Genomic DNA, 23,627 nt, shown 5'->3' with positions numbered 1-23,627 from the left:
TTTGCTAATGCTAAGATTCAGAGAGGACTGATGTTTTTCCTTTTTACTCAGTGTTAAACCTGATTATATTACAAGACTTATTCTGTTCATGTGCTTACACTGAAACAAAATTTTGCCTGTAATTCTCACCGTGTTTTTGTGTAGGAGTAAGGACTATGATATGGGAGGCCTTTACTGAACTATCACCAGGTTGTTCATGGGATTTTTACCTATTGCTTATAAAATCTAACACATTTTTTTTCTGGAGTACTCTGGGGGACAAATGACTTCTTCTCTTTTTTCAGTGTATGCTTTTACTATCTCTGGGGTTGAAAAGACCTCTAGTGTGGTATTCAGAAATGCCTCTGTCTGTGAAGTCAGCAGCAATAAGTGCATGAACATTCCTAGACATAAATATCTTTTACTCTGAAATCCTGCAATCTCAGAATGATTAATATTTTTTTTCTTACTTTTCTTACTTTTTAATTCTTAATTTTCTTCTTAATTTTTCTTCTTAATTTTCTTACTTTTGTTCACTATATATAAATTATTTTTAAACGGAAGCCTTTTATTGATTACTGCAGTAGAGCATAAGAAAGTACTTTAAAACAATAGCTCTTATTTTAAAGAACAAAAATAACCTCTAGCTTAAGTGTATCTCTACGGAATGTCTCCCTTCAATAAATAATGAATTCCAGTTACTTGAAGAAAAACAAGATTATGTATTTCTGTGGTTGTCGTGGACGTTGTATGAGCCAAGCATGTTTATTCACTGAAACAGCAATAGGATACATAAATGTGAGTTTGGATGTAAATTGGTAAAGTGCTGTCATCTTCAGGCTGCTAACTTCTTGTTCATTTTTATTATCTACTTAGATGCCTGTAATTTTATCAGAATTTTCTGTAGGTAGTGTAGAAGAGATTTGTTAATTTTAGTAAAATGCTATGGAAAAAGCAAAAGTTAGAAAGAACTATTAAAAATCAATCTCTTGATATTGGAGAGTCATTCCCTTCACTACTTAGGAGAACCCCAGAACTGATGTAAGTAGGGTTATGTTACTTGTGTTGTAGTAAGAAGTAAAGGTTTCCACAGACCTTGGAGCTTTTGTTCAGATAGGATGACAGGGTAAAAATGGCTTCATTGGATGAGATGGTGTGAGACAATATTTGGAGGTGCACAAGTGGAAGAGGCTTGGAAGATCACACTGCAGGTGAGAGAAGGGCTAAGAATTAAACTTGGGTTGAGAAGTCCATACCAATGGGCTGTCTGTAGTCAAAGTGAGAAGAAAGCATGAAGGAAAGTGTGGTAGCAGTTAATTTCTTTAAAAAGATTATTTTAAAAAATATATGTTTTTCCTAACATGTGCAGTGTAGAATAAATGTGAGGTTTTTTTCTTCTTGAATGTAGAAAAGTAGAGTCCTGGAGAACAGAAAACACAGGCTTTGCATCTGGATAAAATATTGAATCTTCTAATGAGAGAGCAGTACTTCAAAGCTAGTTTTTTGTTTCTGGGGTAGCAGCAGATTAAATACATAAGTTGAAATATGAAAAAGAAAGAAATAGGAAGTTAATTTTTGCTGGAAGGTTATAAATGCATGATAAAAGGGATATTTTACATTATTTATTTGGTAACTTTTAGGTGACCAAGATATTTCAAAAGAAGAAGAACTCTGTTACATACAGCTTTCGACAGTCCTTTTCCCTCTATGGCATGCAAGTTCTTCTTTTTGAGAACCAGTGTAAGTCTTTTCTCTGTTTTTGCATGATTTTATTTATTAAAAAAAAAATAAAAAATAAAAATTGTATAAAACAAAAGGCTGGACAGGACTTGATTCTAAATTTAGGAATAAAATTGCTGTGAGTTGAGTTTAGTCCTGAAGGTTGTAGCCTGGTGTCAGCATGCAAAGACTGCTGTTAGACTGGTAGTTGTCAGAATCCAGATCTAACCAAATGTGTTTTGTGAACACTTGTAAATAATAAAATGGTTGTAAAAAAGCAAATAAATTGTAAATGTTGCTGAATCAGTGGTACAATTAGTTGGAACTCAGTATATGATAATAATGACTACTATAGTGTTTTCTGTAACTTAAGCCACTGTTTCATATATTTTCCTGATTTGGTCTTACCTTTGTGTCTGCTACCTACTCAAATATAAATGCAGACAGAATTAGGCAAAGATTCTGGATTGAAGTTTGGATTTTCTGCCACCTTTTTGTTTGTCAGCTATAATCTGCATAAATCCAATATTCCATAGTGCTTTCTCAGTCTTAGCTGTCAACAGTCCAACAGAAATCTAGTGTTTTGCTTATGCTCCTGCAATTTTTAAAGCCAGAGGCAATATCTGTAATAATGTGGCTATGCTCAGTTGTCTGCATGGTTCTTAGGGAGACAGTCTATTTGATGAAACCTCAATTTTCATGATAAATTGGATACATTTCAGTTTGACATTCAGTAGTTCTGTGCTTCCCTCTTGTGAAAAGCTCTTATATTCATTTGTCCTTGAAAATGAGCTCCAACGCTCATCTAACTCAAAAGAAATTACTGTTTTTTATGAGTTAAAGCATCTGGAGATTTTGAATGAGAAGACCTCATAGCAGTGATGTAGCCTATGAGTTATTTTTATGTAAACATCTTCATTCTTTCTTTCTTTCTCTCATGCATATTCTATGTAATATAAAATTCATTTTTAGAGAGGAACTGCAAATATTTCTGTACTGGATTCTACTGTAAGTAGAAGAATATTTATTTCCTCTGATATCAGTTTAAAAAAAAAGAAAAAGAAAAATACCAATAAGCATACCAAGTAGGAGCACTTTATTCAAGTAAACTTAAAAATATCTATAGTGAGACCTGTAGAAAATGATTTAATTCTTGCCAGTGAAATGTAGGCAGTTGACTGAGACACTTCAGTAGATCTATTTGGGTTTCTCAGGTAAGACATTCCAGAAGATGATGAATAAGTGAGCTGATTGTACTTCTAATATTGCTGTCTCTTGGGTAGAATGCAGTGATTTTTCACTTGGGAAAGAGAAGTATTGTTCTTGTCTGATTCATAAAATTGATCATCTCCCTTTTCCCTGTTCCAGTCAAGCTTTAGGGTATCTTAGCCAGAGCCATCGTGCCAGTCATTAAACCTATGTAGCAGCTGTCAGGACCAGCTGATTTCAAGTGAATGAAATCTAGTGTAATTAAAGGAGAAGCAACAAAAATACTGGTTTGTCTACTAGTGAGGTTGAACAAAATGATTTGGGTTAATAATAGAAATCAGCTGTGTTGACAGGTGGATGAGCTCCATAAGAGAAATTATGTCATTTATCTCTAGTAAATAAGTAGACCACAGGGAATATTTTACATTTTCAGTCAAAATCACTGAAAATACTCAGGACAAGTAAATCTTCTTAGAGAGAGTATATCTAAAACCCATTAATACTTATGTCAGTGCTTCCTGATGCTTAATCAGTGTGTTGTAGGGAAGTATCATTTGGAAATAAAACGTTTTGTTTGTGTAATATGTGAAGTTTTGTAGTTTATTTATTCTTCTGTGAAGGAGCTAATGTGACTGTTTGGAGTTAATAAGTTTCTTTACTTGTTCAGTTTCAAAAACATCTTTTCTTCAACTGATATACTTCTTAGACTTGTTCTCTGGATATCTGTTTTCAGGGTTCAAACTGATACATAGTGTTATATCATATGATCCACTTCTGTAACATTACTTAGCATCAGACTCCACTGTAGTTTTGGCCATTTGTCTGTATCCTGAGTGACAGCAGCTGCAGAATACACAAGACAGCTGTCTTATTTGATGAAAGATAGCTGGTATTGTCATATGTTTAGGAGAAGCAGATTAGACCCTAGCAGAAGCATTAAATTCTTCCTCCCTCCTTTTTCTCTGTGTCCCTTGAAGCTTGGGGTACTTGGCAGCTTTTTTTTCCACCTGAGAGAACAGTATGAGAATGGACTAGTACTTGCACTTGCTACTCAATATTTTAATTCTATATATTGTTGAAACCTAATGACTTTGAGGGAAGACACTACCTTACATCATCAACTGGTTCTTCAGTGATTTTTTTTACTACATGGGGTCACCTGGACTTCAGATTGCATATATAGCTAGAGATTTGAGTCAAGCAGTGAGTTAAAGAAAACTTTGTGCATTGGGATGCACGTTTTGAATTTTTCTGACCTCTTGTCTCTGGAGATCTGTGATTCAAGAGAAGGCTGATTCTGTTGTCTGTACATTATATACTGTCTTTCCATAAATGAACCTTTTATCTCAATTACAGAATATTTTTGTGTAGCTGTTAAAATTTCTAGCCTCATACAGCACAAGAGACAAAGAGGGTTTTTCTGAAAGTTCTGCTCTTTATCTGATGGTGCCCACAATATGGACTATTTTACTTCTCAGTATGCAATTTCACAAGTCATTTAAAATTTAAAAAAAAAAAAAAAGACAGTCAAGTAGGGTGCCCAGGATGCAAAATTACTAGGGAATATTAAACACTACGTTGCACGCTAGTGTGTGTCTGTGTTCTTAAAAATGTTGACAGGATGAGTCAGTTTCTAGTACTTGAGAAATATTTGAGTAGTCTTTACACAGCAAACTTAACTTGATTAAGCTAGGTAATGGGATCTGTTCCGTGAAATAAGACTTATCAATCCCTCTACATTTTTCTTTCTTTCTGTGATTTTTCTTATATATTTTACATGATACCTTAAGGATAAAGGCTGCATAAAGATTGCCTTTCAATATTTATTCTGTATCTCGACAGTTAAGCAGTTTCATAATGTCTTACAGATTTTTGTTTTTCCGTGCCCTTTGACTTTTACTTCCCTGATTTTGTCTCCTATGTTAATTTAGAGAAATAATCAAAGCTTTGGTATTCACATTTTTCTTCACTCTTTCTTTTAGATTATCCCAATGGCATACGGCTCACATCAGCTGTTCCAGGAGCAGATATCAAAGTACTAATAAATTTCAATGCACCAAATCCTCAGGACAGGAAGAAGTTTACAGATGATTTGAGGGAGTCAGTTGCAGAAGTTCAAGAAATGGAAAAGCACAGAATAGAGTGTAAGTACAAAGGTACATATAGTAGAGCAATTTCAAACTAATCAAAGTAAGAAAGTCTTTAATGTCTCCATAGCTCATTAGAACTCCTCTCAACTTCAAAATAACTTAGTTTTTTTCCATGGCTTTAATTCCTAAAAGAAGAAAAACACAATGATCCCTTAAACTTCATCTAGGTTTATTTACAGTAATTTAGTACAATATAGATGCAGTGGACAGTTAGCCTGGACAAACTCTAAATAGCAACAGATTTATAATTGTTAGTATAAATTACATTAAGAATGTAAAGAGTAATTTATGTGACTGAAATTTTTGGTGACGGCCCTTCAGATAGTTTTCACTGAATTTTTCTGCATGCTGAAGGGAAAAAAGGCCACCCAGAGGGACTTTGAGAAGTTAAAAAGGTGGGCCCATGTGAATCTCGGGAAATTCAACAAGGCCAAGTGCAAGGTCCTGCACAAATACAGGCTGGGTGGAGAACAGTTTGAGAGCAGTCTTGAGGAGAAGGACTTGGGGATGTTAGTTTATGGAAAAACTTAATGTGATTCAACAGTATGCACTCGCAGCCCAAAAGCCAACCATATCCTAGTCTGCATCAAAAGTAGCATGGCCAGCAGGGCAAGGGAGGTGACTCTTCTACTTTGCTTTTGTCAGATACCACCTGCAAAGCTGCATACAGTTTTGGGGCCCTCCAACATAAAAAGCACATGGACTGTTGGAGCAGGTCCAGAAAAGGCCTCGAGGATGTCCAGAGGGCTGTGGGACCTCTAGCACCTCTCCTGTGAAGAGAGGCTGAAGAGAGTTGGGGTTGTTCATCCTGGAGAAGTCTCCAGGGAGAGACCTTGTGGCCTTTCAATAATTAAAGGAAGCAGGGAGTTGGAACTAGGTGATCTTTAAGGTCCCTCCAATCCAAACCATCCTGTGATTCTGCTTTTTTTCCTGCACTTCCACATTTATATTCCTGTATTCTCTTGATTAGGTAGCTTTCATACAAATCATACATACATATTTTGCTGGATTTCATGTGACTGTCTAATCACAGAATTTTATCTTCAGTTTTTCCAACAGAGTAATAGCCATTCATCCTGTATGTTGTGCTTTAAAGCTGTTGGTACAGAGCTAAATTTCCTCTCAAATTTATCATCATCTACCAAAATGAACACTTAGCTGTTATCCACAGTATCTGTGTGATCACATACAGAAATCATGATGTTACTACGCTGCTTCATTACAGCCAGTAACTATGAATTGAAAAATTATTCTCTTTTGTTTCAGCTGAGTTAGAAAAACAGAAGGGAGTGGTGCGTCCAAGCATGTCTCAGTGCTCCAGTCTGAAAAAAGATTCTGGCAATGGGACACTGAACAGAGCTTGCCTGGATGACAGCTACGCTACAGGGGAAGGGCTGAAAAGAAGTGCACTGAGCAGCTCCCTTAGAGACCTGTCTGAAGCAGGTAAGCACTGCCTTTATTTCCTTGCTTTGACTACAGCATGCAAAGATGTGTGATTTATGCATAAGTCGCAGCTCACAGTAGGCCTTAAGAACTGAGCACGGAAACTTGAGTAACTTACAATAACACCGAAACTACAAACATTTTTAATAGCTCCTCTGTCATACTTTGTGTTTAATTTGTTTGTTTTTTTACCCTTGTTCTGTTGAGCCACAATTATTTGAAAACATTTAAACCATTGTAGATTGCTATATATACTTTAAAAGGAGAGTGAAGACGGTGGAAAAATTGTAAGTGTTTTATAGAAGAAATGGTTGACTTGCGCTAAGAGTAACCCACTTAGTTTACCTTTCTCTTTTTCTTCTGCTTTGCTTCTTCCCTTGATAAAGTAGGCTTAGAAACAGAGAAACTGATCTCTGTGTAATAATTGCTTTCCATGTATTTTGTGCTCAAGTGTACCTGTGTTACCACACTGATGAATGAAATTGAGTGAAGCCCTACTAAATTCTGTTTAGAACTATGTAATTCAGTTATACAGTGTCCCCAATTCTATCTTATTATTTTGCAATTCAAGATAAAGTTCCTAATTCTTGTAAAAGAGGTGACTGTGAAATATAACTGCCAATATAATGAAAGAAACCAATCTGGAAAAGAATACTGATATCCCACAAAGCCACTCATGTTTCTAAAATTTATTAGCTGATAAATATGGCTAAGGACTGGAAAGGAGTGGTGGTGGGACTTAAAAGCTAAAGAAGAATCAGGAGAAAGTTTGGTACGTGTTATTTTGTGATTTGTGTGTGTAATGCACAACTGCCATACCCATGGTAATACAGGCTACCGCAGGTAGTAAACGTGTGTTTCAGTGTTAAATGTGATTCCTGTCATTGCAAGAAGTCACATCTGAACACTATGTCCAGTATTCAGAAAGTACTTCTGGAAGCAGTAGCAACTATATTTTTTATTTTCTTTAGTTCATAGTCTGCCTTGCCTAATCTGATTTGTTCTTTTAATTGCAGTGATGGTTTACAGTATAGCCACAATTTCAGTACTGTGTCTGTCTTTGGTAGTAGATGTTCTCTGTCTTTTTCTTTTTAACGGAGAAATTGTTTCTAGCTGCAATGAATAAAATCTAACTAAAATTATAGCCAATGTTTTGTGGGTCTATGTATGTGCATACAAGTATAGAGAGAGTAAGCTCTTTCAATTGTTTTATTCTCCATTTAGATTTTCATCCTCATGCCCATTTGCCTCATATGAAAGACCTAGGGCCTTGATCCACAGTGAAGTTGAAGCCGAATATTTTTGCCTGATTGGCTTCAATGGATTTTAGATCAAGTCACTAAGTCTTCACCACTACTTTATCTCAGATTTGAGGATACTTTCATCATCCCTTTTTGTTGTTTTGTTTTTATTTCACTAGAATGAGAACTGCCATATTGTTAAATATGTGAGTTCAGTAGGTATGTTTACACATGAATGTAATTCTTAGTCAATTTTTTTCATCTCAAAGAAATTTTTCATCCCAGTCATTTGAACGTTGCCATAAGTTTAAATTCATGTTCTGGGTGTTACGCAATAAACAAGTATTCATAATCATGAAAACATCACATTTCAACAGGGCATGCATACATTTGGCATGCTTATTACTGAAAATAACTTTTTTCCATGATAAAATATAGAAATCATTCACAGACTGCAGGGTTTATCAGTGAGTTAAACCCAACTAAACTTAATTTTAACAAGTTGAGAATTATGGAGAGTTTCTGTTTGGTCTTGTGCAGTGCAACTGACTTGAAAAATGACATGTTACTTGCTTTGTTATTTCATATAATAATTTTACTGCTATCATACCAACATTTTCTACCTTTTCTCAGTAACTAGCTTACATGTGAGGCTGACTTGGTTTTGATATGGGAAAGATGATTCAAAGAGTAACAAATGCATCGCTTTTAGTTAGCAAGTTACTGTGTCCCAGAGATACCATATGAGAGTACTTCCGTAAAGAGTTGCTGACTTAGGTGGCCTCAAATCTTCTTTTTGTGGTATGGAACATGGAAAAAAACAAGGAGAAATGAGGAGTGGGACTATTTGGGATATGTGTCTTTCTGTAGGATGTAAGTGACTTTTCAAAAGGGTCCTTTCATATTAAAAAATAAGTAATTAATGTTGGAACTCCCTGGTTACATACGCTTGCAAGAAGGCAGATAACTACCCAGTGAACATTGTAAAAGCAAATAAAAACATTTAAAGATTGATTCAAGGAAAGGGGAATCTGATTGAACTGGATGTGTATATGACAAAACTGTATTTAAAAACAAACAAACAAAAAAAATACAACAACCAGTCCATTACTCTCAACCAGATGTCACAACATCTGGTGAACAGTGGCTGTAGAAACAGACTTTACATTTCTTGTCTTGGAAAACTATGTGAATATATAAGCTTAGGTCTAATAAGTGTCGATACCATAACGATTCTACCCTTAAGCTGTAAACCATAAGGAAAAACAAGATTTCTCTGTCAGAAAGCAAACGTCAGGAACCACTTTCTGAGGTCGTCTTCTGTGCTTTTGCCGTGATAGTTTAGATGATAGTTGTGAAAATGGTATGAATGAGGTCCTGATTTTGTGGGTAGTAGTGATCGCTTTGGATTGACAGTTACTTCCAAGGACTAAAAAGCATAATGTGGCAACCAGCTGCTCAAAGGTGTGAATGTGTCAGAAGCGCTTGTGCTCTATTCTTTCTCAAAAGAAAAGAAAATGGTTATTTTTACTACATGTTCTTGAGCTGTAATTGAGGAAGAACTGAGATTTTGTTCTGTAATTTTGAATTCTTAATTTACATAAAAATATTAAACAATAAACAAATTCTAATGCAGTTGTAGCTGAGTTTTGTGAAATCTAGTGGAATGATGACCTTTTCACCACTTATGCAATATACAGTTATTTCATTAGTAGATTTAGAGGAAGATGTGGAAAGTGTAAGTACGTGGGAAGATTGATTTGTTTGCCAGAGCATGGATTAAGCTATTTGATTTTCTGATTTTGGATGACTTTGGGCTAGTCAATCTGAATGCCAGTGGTTTTTTCTGTTCCTGGAGGAGCTAGTTCTTTCACATTGGGCTTACAGCAATGAGCACTAGTGGAAATCAAGCTTTATGCCCCTCACTCTCAATTTTTAAGGTGCAGATAATATTTATTGCATTGGTTAAAAGGTTATAGTGTACTCAAATCTGCACGGAAGTGCAGGGTGGTGTAGTGGTTACTATGAATATAGATAGTGTTTGTTTCATAATCTCCTGAGCAGTGTCAAAACAATCACAGACCAGTAGAGATCACTTTTAAAAGCATTTGCAGTAAAGCAGTCCCAGCATTAAAACAATTCTATCTATATACTTCATGTAGTCTCATTTGTTGACTGTTAACTTTTTAAAATATTTCTTCCTGCGCTCAGGGGAGAAGGTTTCTCCATCTCTCCCCCACAGACATACAGTTTCATTTATTTATTTTCAGAATAGTTTATTGTAAATTGTAATTAAAAAAAGATTGTAAAACTTTTTTGCACTGTAATCCCCTTAAAGGGACTCTGGCTTCATGCAATTACGGAATCTCCTAATCTGTTGACTCAATCTGTGATGAGCTGGTGCATTCCCTTGGCTTTGTCCTCATTGGATGTAGGCAGGGTTACTCGGTTATCTTTTTCCTCCCCCACAGATTTTGCAGCATCTTACAGAATACCAGCAGTCTTTTCCTCCCTTACCAGAAGAGTTTTCTGAGCAGGGAGAGGTTTTCCCTTCGTCTTGTTCAGTTTCCTTTTCTTCAATGGAATAACAATAGTAATGATCACTATATAATTTAGTAATTTTTAATAAAATAGATTTTTGTGAATCAAGGTTTTTTGTGATTTGTCCATGTCAATACCAAATTATTCTCTAGATATATTGTATAAAGACACCTCATGGCCACCTTTGTGTCAACAACCTTTGTCTTCTGGAAAAGACACCCTTTGCTTTTCCAGTGAAGGAGGTCAGTAAGGTCACATGTAGTTATGTTGTACCCTCACAGTTTGGAACGTAATCAGTATTTTGAGAGTAGTCTTTCTGAAGAAACCCAGCAACTGTTTCCACAATTGACCTGTGATCACAGTATTGTAGCTGCCTCACACAGAAAACAAGATGAAAACATTGATGTTGCAAAGAGACATTTCTTTCTGAGAAGTGGTCTCTGTGGATTATCATTAGAGCCTATTGTGTAGATAATTTTGAGCCAGTTATGTTGGTAGTATCCATTATATCTGTAGCTAGGTAGTTGCAGATTCTGCTGCTGCTGTGCATCTCAATTTCACAACCTGTGTAGCACAGTCAGGGTAATGACTCATTGTTAGAAGAGCTGCTAAATGAGTTTGCTTTATCAAAAAGACCATTTAAAGTTTTTTTCCAAACTTTTTTTTCAAGACCTACAAAGCCAAATTGTGTATTGTTATTATATCACTGTACTACATTAGCTAATGAATCTTTGTATCAGTGCAGTTGTACTTTCACACAATTCTAGCACAGTCACCCTTTTCCTGAAATGCAATTTGATCTGCTACTTTAGAAAGACATTTTTAGATGGTTTGTCATCTCAAAGGCCAGAGTACAGTCTTGTAGAAACATAGACTGACAGGAGAATGCTCTGGAGGATTTAGTTAATATCTTTCATATTGTGCCATTGGCCAATGCGGAATTGGGTTCAATTTGTTTTCAAGAAAATAAACAAAGTTTTCTGTGTAGGGATAGTGCCTATCTGTGGGAAGTTACAGGCATTTAAATTAGAATATTCCATTTGTTCTTGGCTCGTACTTCTGTGCCTTGAAGTTATTCTAAGCAAAAATCCATCTGTCTCTTTCTGTCCATATATACTGCATTCATGGTTATTTCATTTAAGTACTTTCACTCCCACAATATGCAAAATAGATTCGATTTTCCTGTTTTCTTTTATTTTTGGCCATACCTAATGACTTATAGCAACTGTCAGTCTTACTTGCAATATTCACTGCTAAGTTCAGAGATGGTTGTCTTTCTCTGTTTTTGTGTAAACAAGCAAGAGTTATTTGAATGTTAATCAGTACTAATCCCTCTAGCAGAGCAGAAAAAGATCAAAGCCTGACTAGAAGTGAAAGTGAAGTATTGTCATAACCATGAGAGGGTCGGTTATGATTTTGATGAGTCTAAATCTTGCAGCAAGAGATGTATGACAGTCTGTCTGGAGGGAGCTGCTGAAAATTCCAACAAACATACAAGATGACCAAAACGCTCTGACGACAAACGCTTTTCCCTGAATTTAATGTCAGTGCAGGAGGTTGTACTCATGAGTAACTCTCAGTGATAATGAGAGGATTAAATATTGCTGTAGCCCAGAGAGAACAGTAGCTCTTAAGAGAAAGCTGTATTGCAGGGCTGCATCCCATGGCTAAATACGTCAAAGTTGTGTTCAAAGATCCAACACTCTTGGGTTATAATCTTAGATCATACTGATCCATAAGATTTACGGATGTTCTAAACTTGTCTCTGAGAGGGCTTGTCGAAAAGCAAAGGCAAACCTCCCAGGAACCACTACCAAACCAGTCCCAAAGTTCTTCTGAACTATCTGCGATACACAACAGATATTAGGGGACTCTGGGGCTTCTAAAGGTGAGGATGTGTGGCTTGTAGGGTCAGTGATTCTGAAATTCTCACATTTCTCTCCTAAATCAGGGTAGGAAATTAGGGTAGGAAATTCTGAGGTCAGCAACCTGCCAGTACAAAGTGGAGATTCACTGATAGTTGGCAGTGCAGGAAAATGGCTGTACTGAGAGAACATATCTATCTACAAAGATACAAATTTTACAGCAGCCTGAGAAACTGGCTATTCTTCAGAGATTAGCATTATTTATAACCTTTCCAGTAAAGTATTTTGAAACTTTCATAAGCAATGCTCAACAACACATCCTTTTAAAAATGCCTAGTTCCACTGCAGCCATGGGCTTCTCTCCCCTTTGAAATGAGACATAAAATCTGGGATCCTGTGTCCTATATATAATCATATATAATCATTGAGGTATACTGGTTCTTTAGGCAAACAGCCTGGTATTTCATGTGTAGCTGTAGGCAAATGACTTGGGCAATCTGAGAGTATTGAAGCAAACAACAGGTCCATCAAACTTAAATGTAAAGCACTGCACAGCTAAACAAACAAAATCTAGCCATAATGTCAAGACAGATTCCAGTTTTATTTATTAATCAAAAATTAAGTTTAGTTTCTTTTAAAACATCATGAAAGCAGATTATATGAAATCCACTGAGGTTCGAAATTGAAATGCTGAAACTGATGCCACTGGCATTCCCCCCCAGTGAAGTTCAGAATCTGCCAATATTAGATTACGCGTTTAAGCTAATACCACCCCACGAATATATATCAGTGCTACAGGTCTGTAAAGAAAGCTTCATAAATAATTAGATACCAGGAAATTGAACAACTTAAAATTGTTGCTGGTCAACATCATGACCGTCCTGCTAAATGTAGATGTTAAGAGACATGTGTGTTAGGAGTTGTACAAATTGCAATATCACACCCCAGTACTTACAGTTGATTCACAGCAGAAATGCCTTCTAAGTTACAGTCAAGTACAGAAACTTAACTAACGGCCTTAAAAACCTAAGTTTCTGCCTCAGGAGCTACTGTAGCAGTCCAGTGCAATGTTAATTCCCCTGCAACCCCCCAGTAGCATTTAGAGACTCCTCTAGCGATTCAGGGCAAGCGGCTGTTCTTCACCCGGGTCTTGTCTCAGTCTCTAATCTATGGTGTTGCATGTCCTGGGCAGGCAAGCGTGGGCGACGCAGCAGTGCAGGATCGCTAGACAGCAATATGGAAGTAAGTAGGAAGTTACTGATGTCTAGCTGGATGTGATGATGTGCATTTCAAACCTTTCTTTTATATACATATTTTTTTGCTCTTTTTTCTTCTAACATATAACCTGCCTGCCTCAAATAAAATGCATGCCTAGGCTACTCACTTTGTATTCTTCCAGCTTAAAAAGCACTGACAGCTTGTTTTAGACCAATGCCATTTTTTGGTTTGAGCTAACCTTGTTCCCTTTGTTCCTGCAAGCATGGTTAAATGAATATGATGTGTCCTTTTGCCACCATTTCAGTCTAGTCCCAGCTTAAAAGCCCACTTGCTCTTTGTTACAAAGTACACTGTTCTTGCTGTTTGATATTTAGCTAAAACTATTGATTTTCATGCTCAACCATCCCCATTGCTTATTTTCTAGTTCAGTGTATGCAGTCATGACACCATGGAATTGCACAGATAGGGCATGGGAGGAAAAAAAAATAAATTAAGACAGGTTAATTCAATGTGGATTTCATGAGATTTCATTCATCTTCAAACCATTTATATATACTGTTCATGTCTGAATTCAGCTTGCAGATTTTTCTTTTTTTCTTTTTTCTTTTTTTTTTTGGTTTGCTTTAGATAGATTGCAGTTTAAGTCTAGCACATTTTGCATAGTAAATGTTGTGTCCCATATTTCTCTTTACAAAATACAAACCCAAAACTTCCGGAAACTAAATAGATCGTTCCAAGCTAAATAATAGAAAACATTGGACCACAGCTCAGAAAACAAAATCACATAGAAAACTTAGTGGCAAAAGTGATGTGGTTCCATTTAACACATAATTTAGAGGTACGCTTGAGAAGCAGCATCATGGTGTATAGTAGTAAAATACTACTATTTAAATAAGTTTAAATACTGTTTTTGAAATCTGAATTGTAACGTTTGCTGCTATGTGTTTAACCTTTTAGTTTGAGTTAACTTTTTTTGTTGTTGTTTTTAAAAAAGCAAGTATGGTAATTTTTAAGTATTTTAAAATGTATTTTTCATTTAAATACACATTCCTAGATATTTTGTCATGCTACTTTTCCGTGACATTTTTCATACCTAAAGCAATAGCTTTCTATACTAAAGTGTTAATGCCTATAAATGTCCCAAAAAGGGCACGATTGCCTTGCTGGCAACTTAGAGAAGTTGGAAATAAAATTTTCCTAGAACTCTTTAACATATTCCACCCATGTGAGCACTGAAGGAGGAGTTTGTGGGTCAGTGTGAACTTTTTCTTTTAAACATTTTAAAATTTTTTTTAATTTTTATTTCTATTAATTTCTTTTTAGGGGTCCATCATTAGCAGTCCTCACATGCGCCGAAGAGCTACATCAACCCGAGAGTGTCCATCTCGCCCTCACCAGACTATGCCTAACTCCTCCTCACTCCTAGGTTCCTTATTTGGTAGTAAAAGGGGAAAGCCACCTTCCCAAGGCCATCCACCATCTGGCTCATCACAGCAACCTCCACACCCTCCAGTAATCCCACATCAGCAACACTCACAGCATCCTTCTGCCATGCATCATGCAGGGCCAGCTGAGGGACAGACCCAGGCACAAGTACACTCTCACCATTCGCAGTACTGTCATATGCAGCAGAACCCACCACCCTATCACCACCACCACCACTATCACCCTCCCCAGCACATCCAGCACCCACACCAGTATCACCAACACGTGCCCCATTCCCAGCATGGGGCACACTCCCAGCATACTCCTTACATGCAGCACCCCCACGCACAGCATACGCACTCTCCTCATCCACCACTGCCCCCTCCACACCCAGGGCACTCTTCTCATCCCCAGCACACTCAGCATCACCATGGACCGCCTCCACCTCCGTCCACTTCAGCCAGCACTAAGCCCAAACACAGCGGCATCAGCACAATAGTCTAGAACGTATTGACCCTCTTAATAACTGTAGTTTTAAACACAATTACAAAAGCACTTACAGGAAGCAACAAATAATATTGTCAGTTTTTACCTAGACAAACAATTAAACTGAGTCGTGTGAGCTTAAAGGCTTGCTGATACTAAAAATAAGTCAAGTTAGTGCAATCAATACTGGTTTCACTTATCTATTCCATAGATGCTTACCATCTGGTTAGTTCTTATTTCCAGACTGCCTTGAAAACATGCTGCTTGCCGAATATGAGTAAAATTACCTTTTACACCAAATCCCTTGACAATTTTACTTGCAGAATAAAAACATAGTCTATGATAAAAGGAAAAAAGTGATACAGAACCAAGTGTTGCATTCTTGCTCTTTTATTGTCAATGGGCAAAAAATAAGTAGACCTGATATGGTTGATGAAAGTACGTAAGTAAACTTTATATAATATAAATATATACATATAAATATATATATATATACTGTATAGTTAACATTTGTGCTTGGAAAGAAATTTTTTCAGTCCACAAAGCTAGCAATATAGACTTTACAAGGAATTCCACTTACTTGATAGGACAGTATTATAGATGAATAGCATATGAAAGAGTAGACCAAAAACACTAAATGTTAGAAATAAATTTCAGACATTTCAGTATTTTCATTAGAAGTCAGTCCTCTGGACTTGCTAAGATTTCTAAGCAATCATTATTAAATGTGCCAAGTAACATAGCATTTAATTGTTGTAGTCAAATACTGCTTTGTATAAATCCTTATTTTATTAACATGATATCATACGTAATCAGTATTATAACTGCTCTTCTATTTCAGGTAAGCAAACTTGTTAAGATGCAGTAATTATATGGTAGCAATGTAAGGGATGACCTTTTCACCAGTGGTCATCTTCAAGCATTGGTCACACAAATTTAGACACTTTAAAGGCTGTGATAACTGTGAATTTACATGATCCACATTTCTTTTGTATGCATATGTTTTAATGAACACACATGAAGAGTTATAACAGGTGCATGTATACACTGCAAAAACATTCATCTCAAACATGAAAATTGCAAACTTCCATCTTTCTCAGCTACTTTGTTTCCTGTTTACCATAATTTCTTATTTTTACTCCCCTGTTAAGCTGAATTCTAGTCTGAGAGCATTTCCAGGTGGAAGTGCTCTAAAACTTGAAGGTTTGTTTTAGAATTTAGTGTAGGGTTTTTATGTATATACTAAAGAAAAAAAGATCTGTAATTCCATGTAGCCATGCACTAGCAATGAAGTGGCTTCACCATTTTTACTCATCACATTTGTTAGTTTGAAAGTAACCAGCACTCAGCAGGCTGAGTTTATGCTCAAACCCTCACTTCCATAGTCCAGTTAGTTGCAAGACATCACATAAAAACAGGCTGTGCTGTTGTTGCTTATGTGTTGTAGTCAGACCATTTGCAAATTGATATAAAATTTTATCCCTAAACCCTGTACAGTTACACATGGCACCTACTTTGTAGTTTCAGCAATTTGAGCCACTGCAAGAACTTTACACCTAAACAGTAGAGGCAAAGGAATCAGAACTGCAAAACTGTACCAGCCTAAAAGCAAACCTTGAAGAGGATGAGCTCTGGAAAAAATTCCAGTGTGAGATGGGTAAAAGTAAGAACAGTAGTCAATTTTATATTTAATAATATTTTTTCAGTTAAAGTGGAAAGAAGTTAAAGTGAGACTGAAGTGAGAATAAGAGAGTAACCTTCATATTGGCTTGTTCTGCCTTGTTATGGCATCTATAATATTTGGGGTGTGTGTAATTTTTTTTCCCTTCCATACCATTGATATCACAATACCAGCAAAACTGCAAACTCAGCACTTTGTTAACCTCCACAGAGAGCAAATGCAGCAATCTAGAGTTTAGCCTTTTGTTTAAAGCTGTCCATATTTGTTTCCCGCGCGTGCAATATTTTCCCATTCTGCTCCTTCTCTAAATTGTCTTCATTAAAAGAAAACAAGCGATTGCATTATGATTTTTAAGTATCACTCATACAAGTCTAAAGTCTGCGGCTGACCTTAAGAGGGCTCCTACAGGTCCCCTGAGGCTCTGTTCCTTGCAGTTTAAAAAGATATATACTGTTCTTATAGGGGAAAGTAGAACTGTCTGCATGTCATCTAATGTTATTAGTGTGAGGCTACACTCTACATATTGTATATTTGCAAAATATATCAGTGTTAACTGTTGATATTAGTTGAAGTAAAGTGATAACATATTTCAATATGTAGACTTTTCTTCATACATCTGTACCAATAGTAGAGTCTAATTGTAATTTATAGGTTGTTCCAGAAAAGATAGAGTCATTTGGTTACAAATATCTTTCACAAACTGCATCTTTCGATTGAAATGGAGGTAAGAGTGCTCCTCTTCATTGAGAGTAGCAGAGACTGTATTTGTTTCAGGTGCAGAGTTTTAATGTAAAATTCACCGTGTACTGTGTAAATGCAGAACGTTCAGTAACAGCTGAGAGGAAAATCTGACTCAAGCTGTGTTACTCAGTTAACAGTGAAGACCTTAAATCTCCCTGATCTGCATTTGCTTTGTTTCAAAACCCCTTTCATTCATTTAAATTAGTCAAATATAAATATTCTATACTTACACTGTAAGCCACATTTTAATGCTCGATCACTGATTTTCCATGTGCAATCAACTAAATGTTCAGAAGAATCACAACTGTGCATGCAAAAAACATTTGCAAATGATTTCATCTGCACGTGGAGAAAGAATTTGTGCCTACCTTTTAAGGTGCATTAAGTTGCATGTGTAAAATCAGACTATTTTGAGACTAGTTTAAAAAAATCAGGGTGGTCATATAGGAGCACAGTAACTGTAAACATTATTTCAAAACAATAGGGAGAAACAGTGGACTCGATTATTTTTTTTAAACTGTATTAAGGGTTTTAGTATAACTTCTCTGATTCCATTCTTGGTTAACAGTTGCTTAGAACAGTGTGAGTCATGTCTAGAACAGGAAAATGATAGTATTTGAAACACTGTGCGGTTAAAAAAAACTAATATATATATATATATTTTAGCCTGCAGGCAGGTATAAAATTGAGATTTTTTTCTCAAGTGCCATTGCCAAATAAAAACTGGTACAGAACTGTGTAGAGTGACCATGTTTCTCTTTTCCCATTAAAAAAAATGCGGCAAAGTTGTATTGCTGATTTGAAAAAATGAAAGAGAAGCCTAAAGAATGAAGGTGTGGCGACAAAAATCTTTTCTGGGACAACAATTAAATATATATTTGGGGTTTTTAATTTTCTTTTAAGTTAAAAATGGAAATGTGCAACAATGTAAAAACAGAAAACAGAGTTCATCCTAATATAATGTACGTCTTGTATCGCTAAAAAGAAAAAAGTCTAACATACAGTGTAGAATGATTTTCCCATCATGTACTGCATGCAGCAGAAGCCTCTTGTTTCTTGATAAAATGAGCTGAAAGACAGTCAGCAGATATTTAAAAAAATGAATCTCTAGATGTTGACTTGCTGTTCCATATGAAGCTGTGTGTTTTCTGCAGTTAAGCATGCATTTTGCTGTTCCGTTGTAAAATACCATCGCACTTCTTGCCTGCAAAATGGATTATTGTGTATATATTTAAAAGAAAAGAGGAACCAATAACAAGATTAAATTTGGAAAATAGAAAAGGGGGTGGTGAAAATGGGACCAAGTAGGGGGAGTAGACAATTCTCTAAATTGTACATAGTGTGTAAATTAGTATTACTCTAAGTCTGCAGTCACTTGGAGGTTGCCTACAATACCTATCTCCTGCTAGGAACTAAAATCTGCTTTGAGTTGTATTAAACTATTAGAATTAGGTGTTGAATGCAGACTGTTAAAGACTTCAAAAACAATTACACTTACAAGAAGCTTCTGTTCTGGGGAGGCTTGAGACCCCTTTTGTAACTATGGGGAAGAAAGGAGTGCTTTCATTTTAATATGCATTCTGTTTGTAAGTAGTAACAGACCCTATTGATGTAAAACTATAACTGTGATCATGTGGAGAAATCAAATAAATCATTTAAAACTCTTTGTTTCTCATCTTGTGTAATCCAAGAACTTTAATTATTCAGACATGAAATGAAGGAAATTCCTTCAGGTGCTATCCTGGACCCGCTGGGTCGATTTGAATTCTGCTACTCTTTTCAAAGGGGTCAAGGTTTCTGTCTTCATCTCAAATTAAAGATAAGTTGTTGGAAATAATGGCTGGTACTGTGAAGAGTGTGGCCACGTCTCAGTAGGCCTTAGGTTTTTTTGGTGGTACTGTGAATATACTTAGTTCTGAAGTACTATAAGGGGCAATAAAGAAAACACTTAGATCTGCAGGCAACACTGAAGAGGTTCTTGTGTAATATTTTTGAAAGCATTTTAACACTGAAAAATAGTTACCATATTTTGAATTTCCTTCAGCGTGAGCTGTCCAGCATGTTGGACTGATCCCATTAATCTTTTGGCTATCACATTTCCGTAGGAGTCCATGTTCAGATGATTGCCTACCCTTGACTTATGTTTCAAGTTTGTCCTTCCCAGGGGTATGTCCTTCATTTCCTAAGTGTAATCTACGTTCTTGAGATCAAATAGAGAGTATTCATTGCTTCTGCGCACCTGTTGGCAGAGAGCATCATATTTCAGTAAGTGATGTAACGAGGTAAGTGCTATCCTGTACTTGTACCTGTTGTGTTTGTTTGCTGTGTCTTAATGTACACTATGACACACCGCTAAGCAGGCATGTTTGACTCACATGTTGTACTTCAGCAGGTACTTCAGATGACAATTGTTTTTACTTTTATTCATTTCCTATACTTCAAATGAATCACAGTGCGTCTAATGTCTCAGTTAAAACTAATGCTTACCTGTCAATTTAAGTGTTGTTTGCTTTTTTTTTCTTTTCCTATGAATTTTAGGAGATTCTTGAATTGTTTTGAAGGAATAGTCAACTAAGACCTTTTCTGAATGGCTGTTTTTTCAGAAAGTGCATTCTTGATCTTTTTTTTTTTATGGGTGAGTACCCATCTATCTCTAGATACTACCAGTGTGTTATCCCTTGGAGCTGTGTGACACATTAAAGTAGGTCTGGTACTATCACACAGTCTGTTACTGGTAATAGAAGAACTGACAGTGCTGCTCTCCATTGGTCTTTCTTTTCCTATTTTAGAAACCATGATTTTGAGAACTTTGGTATATTTCTGCCTTTGGAGAAGCCAAGTAGTCTGAATTCTCTAATTTAAGAGAATTCAGAAATAAATATTGGTATTACTAATAATCTGTGTTTTTTATTGTTCCATCTTAAAAGTAGGGCCTAAATAACATCTCTAAACGTTTTCTTACCTCAACTAAGACTATAATGAAAGCATTTATAATCTGGCATTACTGAAGAAAAATAAACAGCCGAAGAAAACGTCAGTGTCAAATGCTATTTGCATGACAGATTTGCACCAGCTCCAATAATGCTCAGCAACTTATTAAAAAATAAATGTAAGTTAAGCATATGATAGTCTAATGCTCAGTTATTTAAGTTGTTAAAATTATTTTAATATCCTTGTTTGTTCAAGGTGCACATCTTATTGGAATTGCATTCCTCAAATCTTGCTGATAAGAACTCGTATGTGCCTACCTACTGAAAAATGCCTTCAGTCAAGAAGCTTTTGCCTTCATCCTGGGGAGATAAGCAATTTAATTCTAATATTAAGGACGAGGCCAAGGTTTTCTGGTATGAGTTGTAACCAGAAAACACGGAAGTCTAAGATTTGAAAACTTCTCCTAAAATTAGCCTCGTGTTTGTCTACTTAGGTGTTTGTGTCATATGTCAGTACACATCTTGAATGAATTTCTTGCTAGTGAGTTTTTTCTGCAAGTATTCAAACAACTGACAGAATTATGATGCTGTTAGTATTGTGTGATAAATTATATATGTACTGATAAACATTTGTTGAAGAACATACTTGTACTTAGAGTAGCATGCAAGAATAAATCTGTAGTAGTGCTATGACTGCATTCGTACACCTTTTCAAAAGGAAGCATATTGCATCTCTAGCTAGCTTACTAGTCTCTTAGTGGTTTTTGCTGCTAAATTTTGTTGATATAAAATTCCAAGACAAGAAGATAGTATGATGCAAAAATTGCTTTATCCTAGGTATATTTTTAATAACATTTTGTTTTTGTTTCCTACTATTTTAAAAATTAAAGCCAAATTCTGTATTATGTGGCAAAACTAATCAACTTCAGGAAGAGACTGGTCGTGAATGTTAGGATGTTTAGATTTCTTTTTTTTTAATCAATCATATAAATGCATATTTCTATGATAAAGTGCTGTAAAAAGCATCCTCTTTATTTAGCACTTTGTAATAACTGAGGTGTGAAATAGCATCATGGTTGACAAGGCAGAGGCAGCTCAAATAAATCACACAAGCATACAAGTTATCAGCTCTGTTGTAAAATGACATACAGTTTTCATTTATTTCTTCACAGTAAAACAGAGAGGTATAAACAGATATGTATAATGAGCAAGGAAAAAGCACTCTTTTAATAAGATAAATGAGGTGAATTCCTCCTGACAGAAATTAAATGTTATGCATGCATAGTGGAAAATACTTTGTCTTTACAACTTCTCATTTCTGCTACAAAAAATAGATTAAGAAGTGTTTCACAAAGAAATGTGACTTTTTTTTTCTTTTTTTTTTTTTTTTTTTTTGGCCAAAGGGAATGGAAAGCGCAAGGACTGTGCAAGTGCTCTGAATTAGAAGGCTATGCTATTCAGCAATGGTATCTATCAGCAATGGTACCATGGCAACTCATGGCTGGAAATTAATTTCATAATTAGCGCTATGAAATTGTTTCTAATGAGGAGCAATCTGATTTTCAGACATGGAGCAAACACAAACAAACAAAGAAGTTAGAATGGCTATAGTTTGGAGTGCTTCTTTTGTGCTTCAAAACTAAAGTGATTAAAGCTTAAAAGAGTAATAACAAGAAACACCCTCTAGCCCAATGGAAAATGTGTACTGAGTTAAAAAGAAAATTTTGTGAACCTTCCTTATTTGAATCAGAATACTTTACAGAATAAAATGCTGAGATAATTTAGTGCTTCTGTAATGAAGATTGCCAGAGTTAATTGGTGATTTGCCTCTGTAAGTTGTAAGTGCCACTGTAAGATGTGGGAAATCCCTTTCACTAATGATGTGCATTCATTTCTTTTCCTCAGATACTTCTCATGATAGCCATAGTTCAATTCCAGATGCACGCTAACCTGGACAAACATTACACAGTGACACCATTAACATCCGTGTTTCAAATGTGACATTACTCCCACAGCACATGGCTGGGAAATAAAATGGAGATACCAGTTTCTGCTCTCACCTTTCTCAAGATTTAATTTGTAAACCAACTTTCTTTAAATATTCAGAGACAAGAGAGATGATGCAGTGAATGCAGCAACACATATCCAAAGGGAAGATAGTAAGGAACTGCACGTGCTAAAACTTCCCTAGCATCTGTCTGACTGAAAAGGTGAAAACAATTTTATAAAGAGAGAAGAAGCTACTAAGGCAACTGTCTGTATTTTCCTGGAAGAACTGCAAGGATTGACGAATATTTGTGTAAAGCAAGTTAGAGCTGCAGTGGTACTTTTTCAGTAAGTTATACATCTCTCAATGAGTTATATTATTGAATACCAGTTTTTAAGCAGTTACTGAAAAATAGAGTAAAAAGAAAAAGAAAACTGTAGCATAATCTCATGATACTCATTTACTGATCCAAAAATCTGTTGTATTAATTCCTTATGAAAGCAGTTCTGTGTGGAATAGGCTGAAATTGACATCACTGTGGCAGACAGTTTGAGCACAGAATGTGTGTTCTGGAGAGCTAACAGCTGAGCGGCTCTCTGTTAGAGGAAGGCAGTATACTGAAGAGCAGCCTAGCAGTTTCAGAGGAAGCTGGAATTAAATGAACATGTGGGTGCATAGCTGAGTGGCAGACAGCAGAGATGAGTGTTAAAGTGGGCGAAGAAGTCCAGGGACATCCCTAAAACAGTAGAGGGAAAAGATGTTTTAGCAACATATTGCACAGTTCTGTGCAATGAAGATGGCTAAGAGTCAGAATAGAGGAATTAAGTCTCATGGCGAGCTGCAGAGAACTACAGCTGCCAGAAGATTGCTTTCAGTTGTGGTCACATACAGAGCATTAGGAAGAGTTGCATGAAGGGGGCAAAATAAATGGTGTGATACACTTCTGATGTAGACTTGAGATTTTCAGAACTAAGCAGAGAGTTCTTTATCCACGAGTGACAGACTGCTCGTA

At 36.0% G+C, this 23,627-nt stretch overlaps 1 protein-coding gene across 15 annotated transcripts in view; it reads left to right on the top strand.

The window, feature by feature from the left end:
- Window positions 1-19,362, top strand: part of IQSEC1 (IQ motif and Sec7 domain ArfGEF 1) — a 318,376-nt gene extending 299,014 nt beyond the window's left edge. For 12 of the 15 annotated variants that reach the window (XM_052678515.1, XM_052678514.1, XM_052678512.1 and 9 more), the window contains 5 exons: window positions 1,620-1,719; window positions 4,890-5,063; window positions 6,324-6,500; window positions 13,340-13,389; window positions 14,689-19,362. In XM_052678515.1, the coding sequence (XP_052534475.1) occupies window positions 1,620-1,719; window positions 4,890-5,063; window positions 6,324-6,500; window positions 13,340-13,389; window positions 14,689-15,294 (1,107 nt within the window). In that variant the 3' untranslated portion in view covers window positions 15,295-19,362. The remainder of the gene's footprint in view (window positions 1-1,619; window positions 1,720-4,889; window positions 5,064-6,323; window positions 6,501-13,339; window positions 13,390-14,688) is intronic. The other 3 variants (XM_052678508.1, XM_052678511.1, XM_052678520.1) reach the window with 2 other exon arrangements.
- Window positions 19,363-23,627: the final 4,265 nt, after the last annotated feature.

The sequence above is a fragment of the Tympanuchus pallidicinctus genome, unplaced genomic scaffold (assembly GCF_026119805.1).
Source record: "Tympanuchus pallidicinctus isolate F22 unplaced genomic scaffold, pur_lepc_1.0 scaffold17, whole genome shotgun sequence".
In the NCBI taxonomy this organism is placed as follows: domain Eukaryota; kingdom Metazoa; phylum Chordata; class Aves; order Galliformes; family Phasianidae; genus Tympanuchus; species Tympanuchus pallidicinctus.
This window is presented reverse-complemented; position numbering and strand designations above follow the sequence as displayed.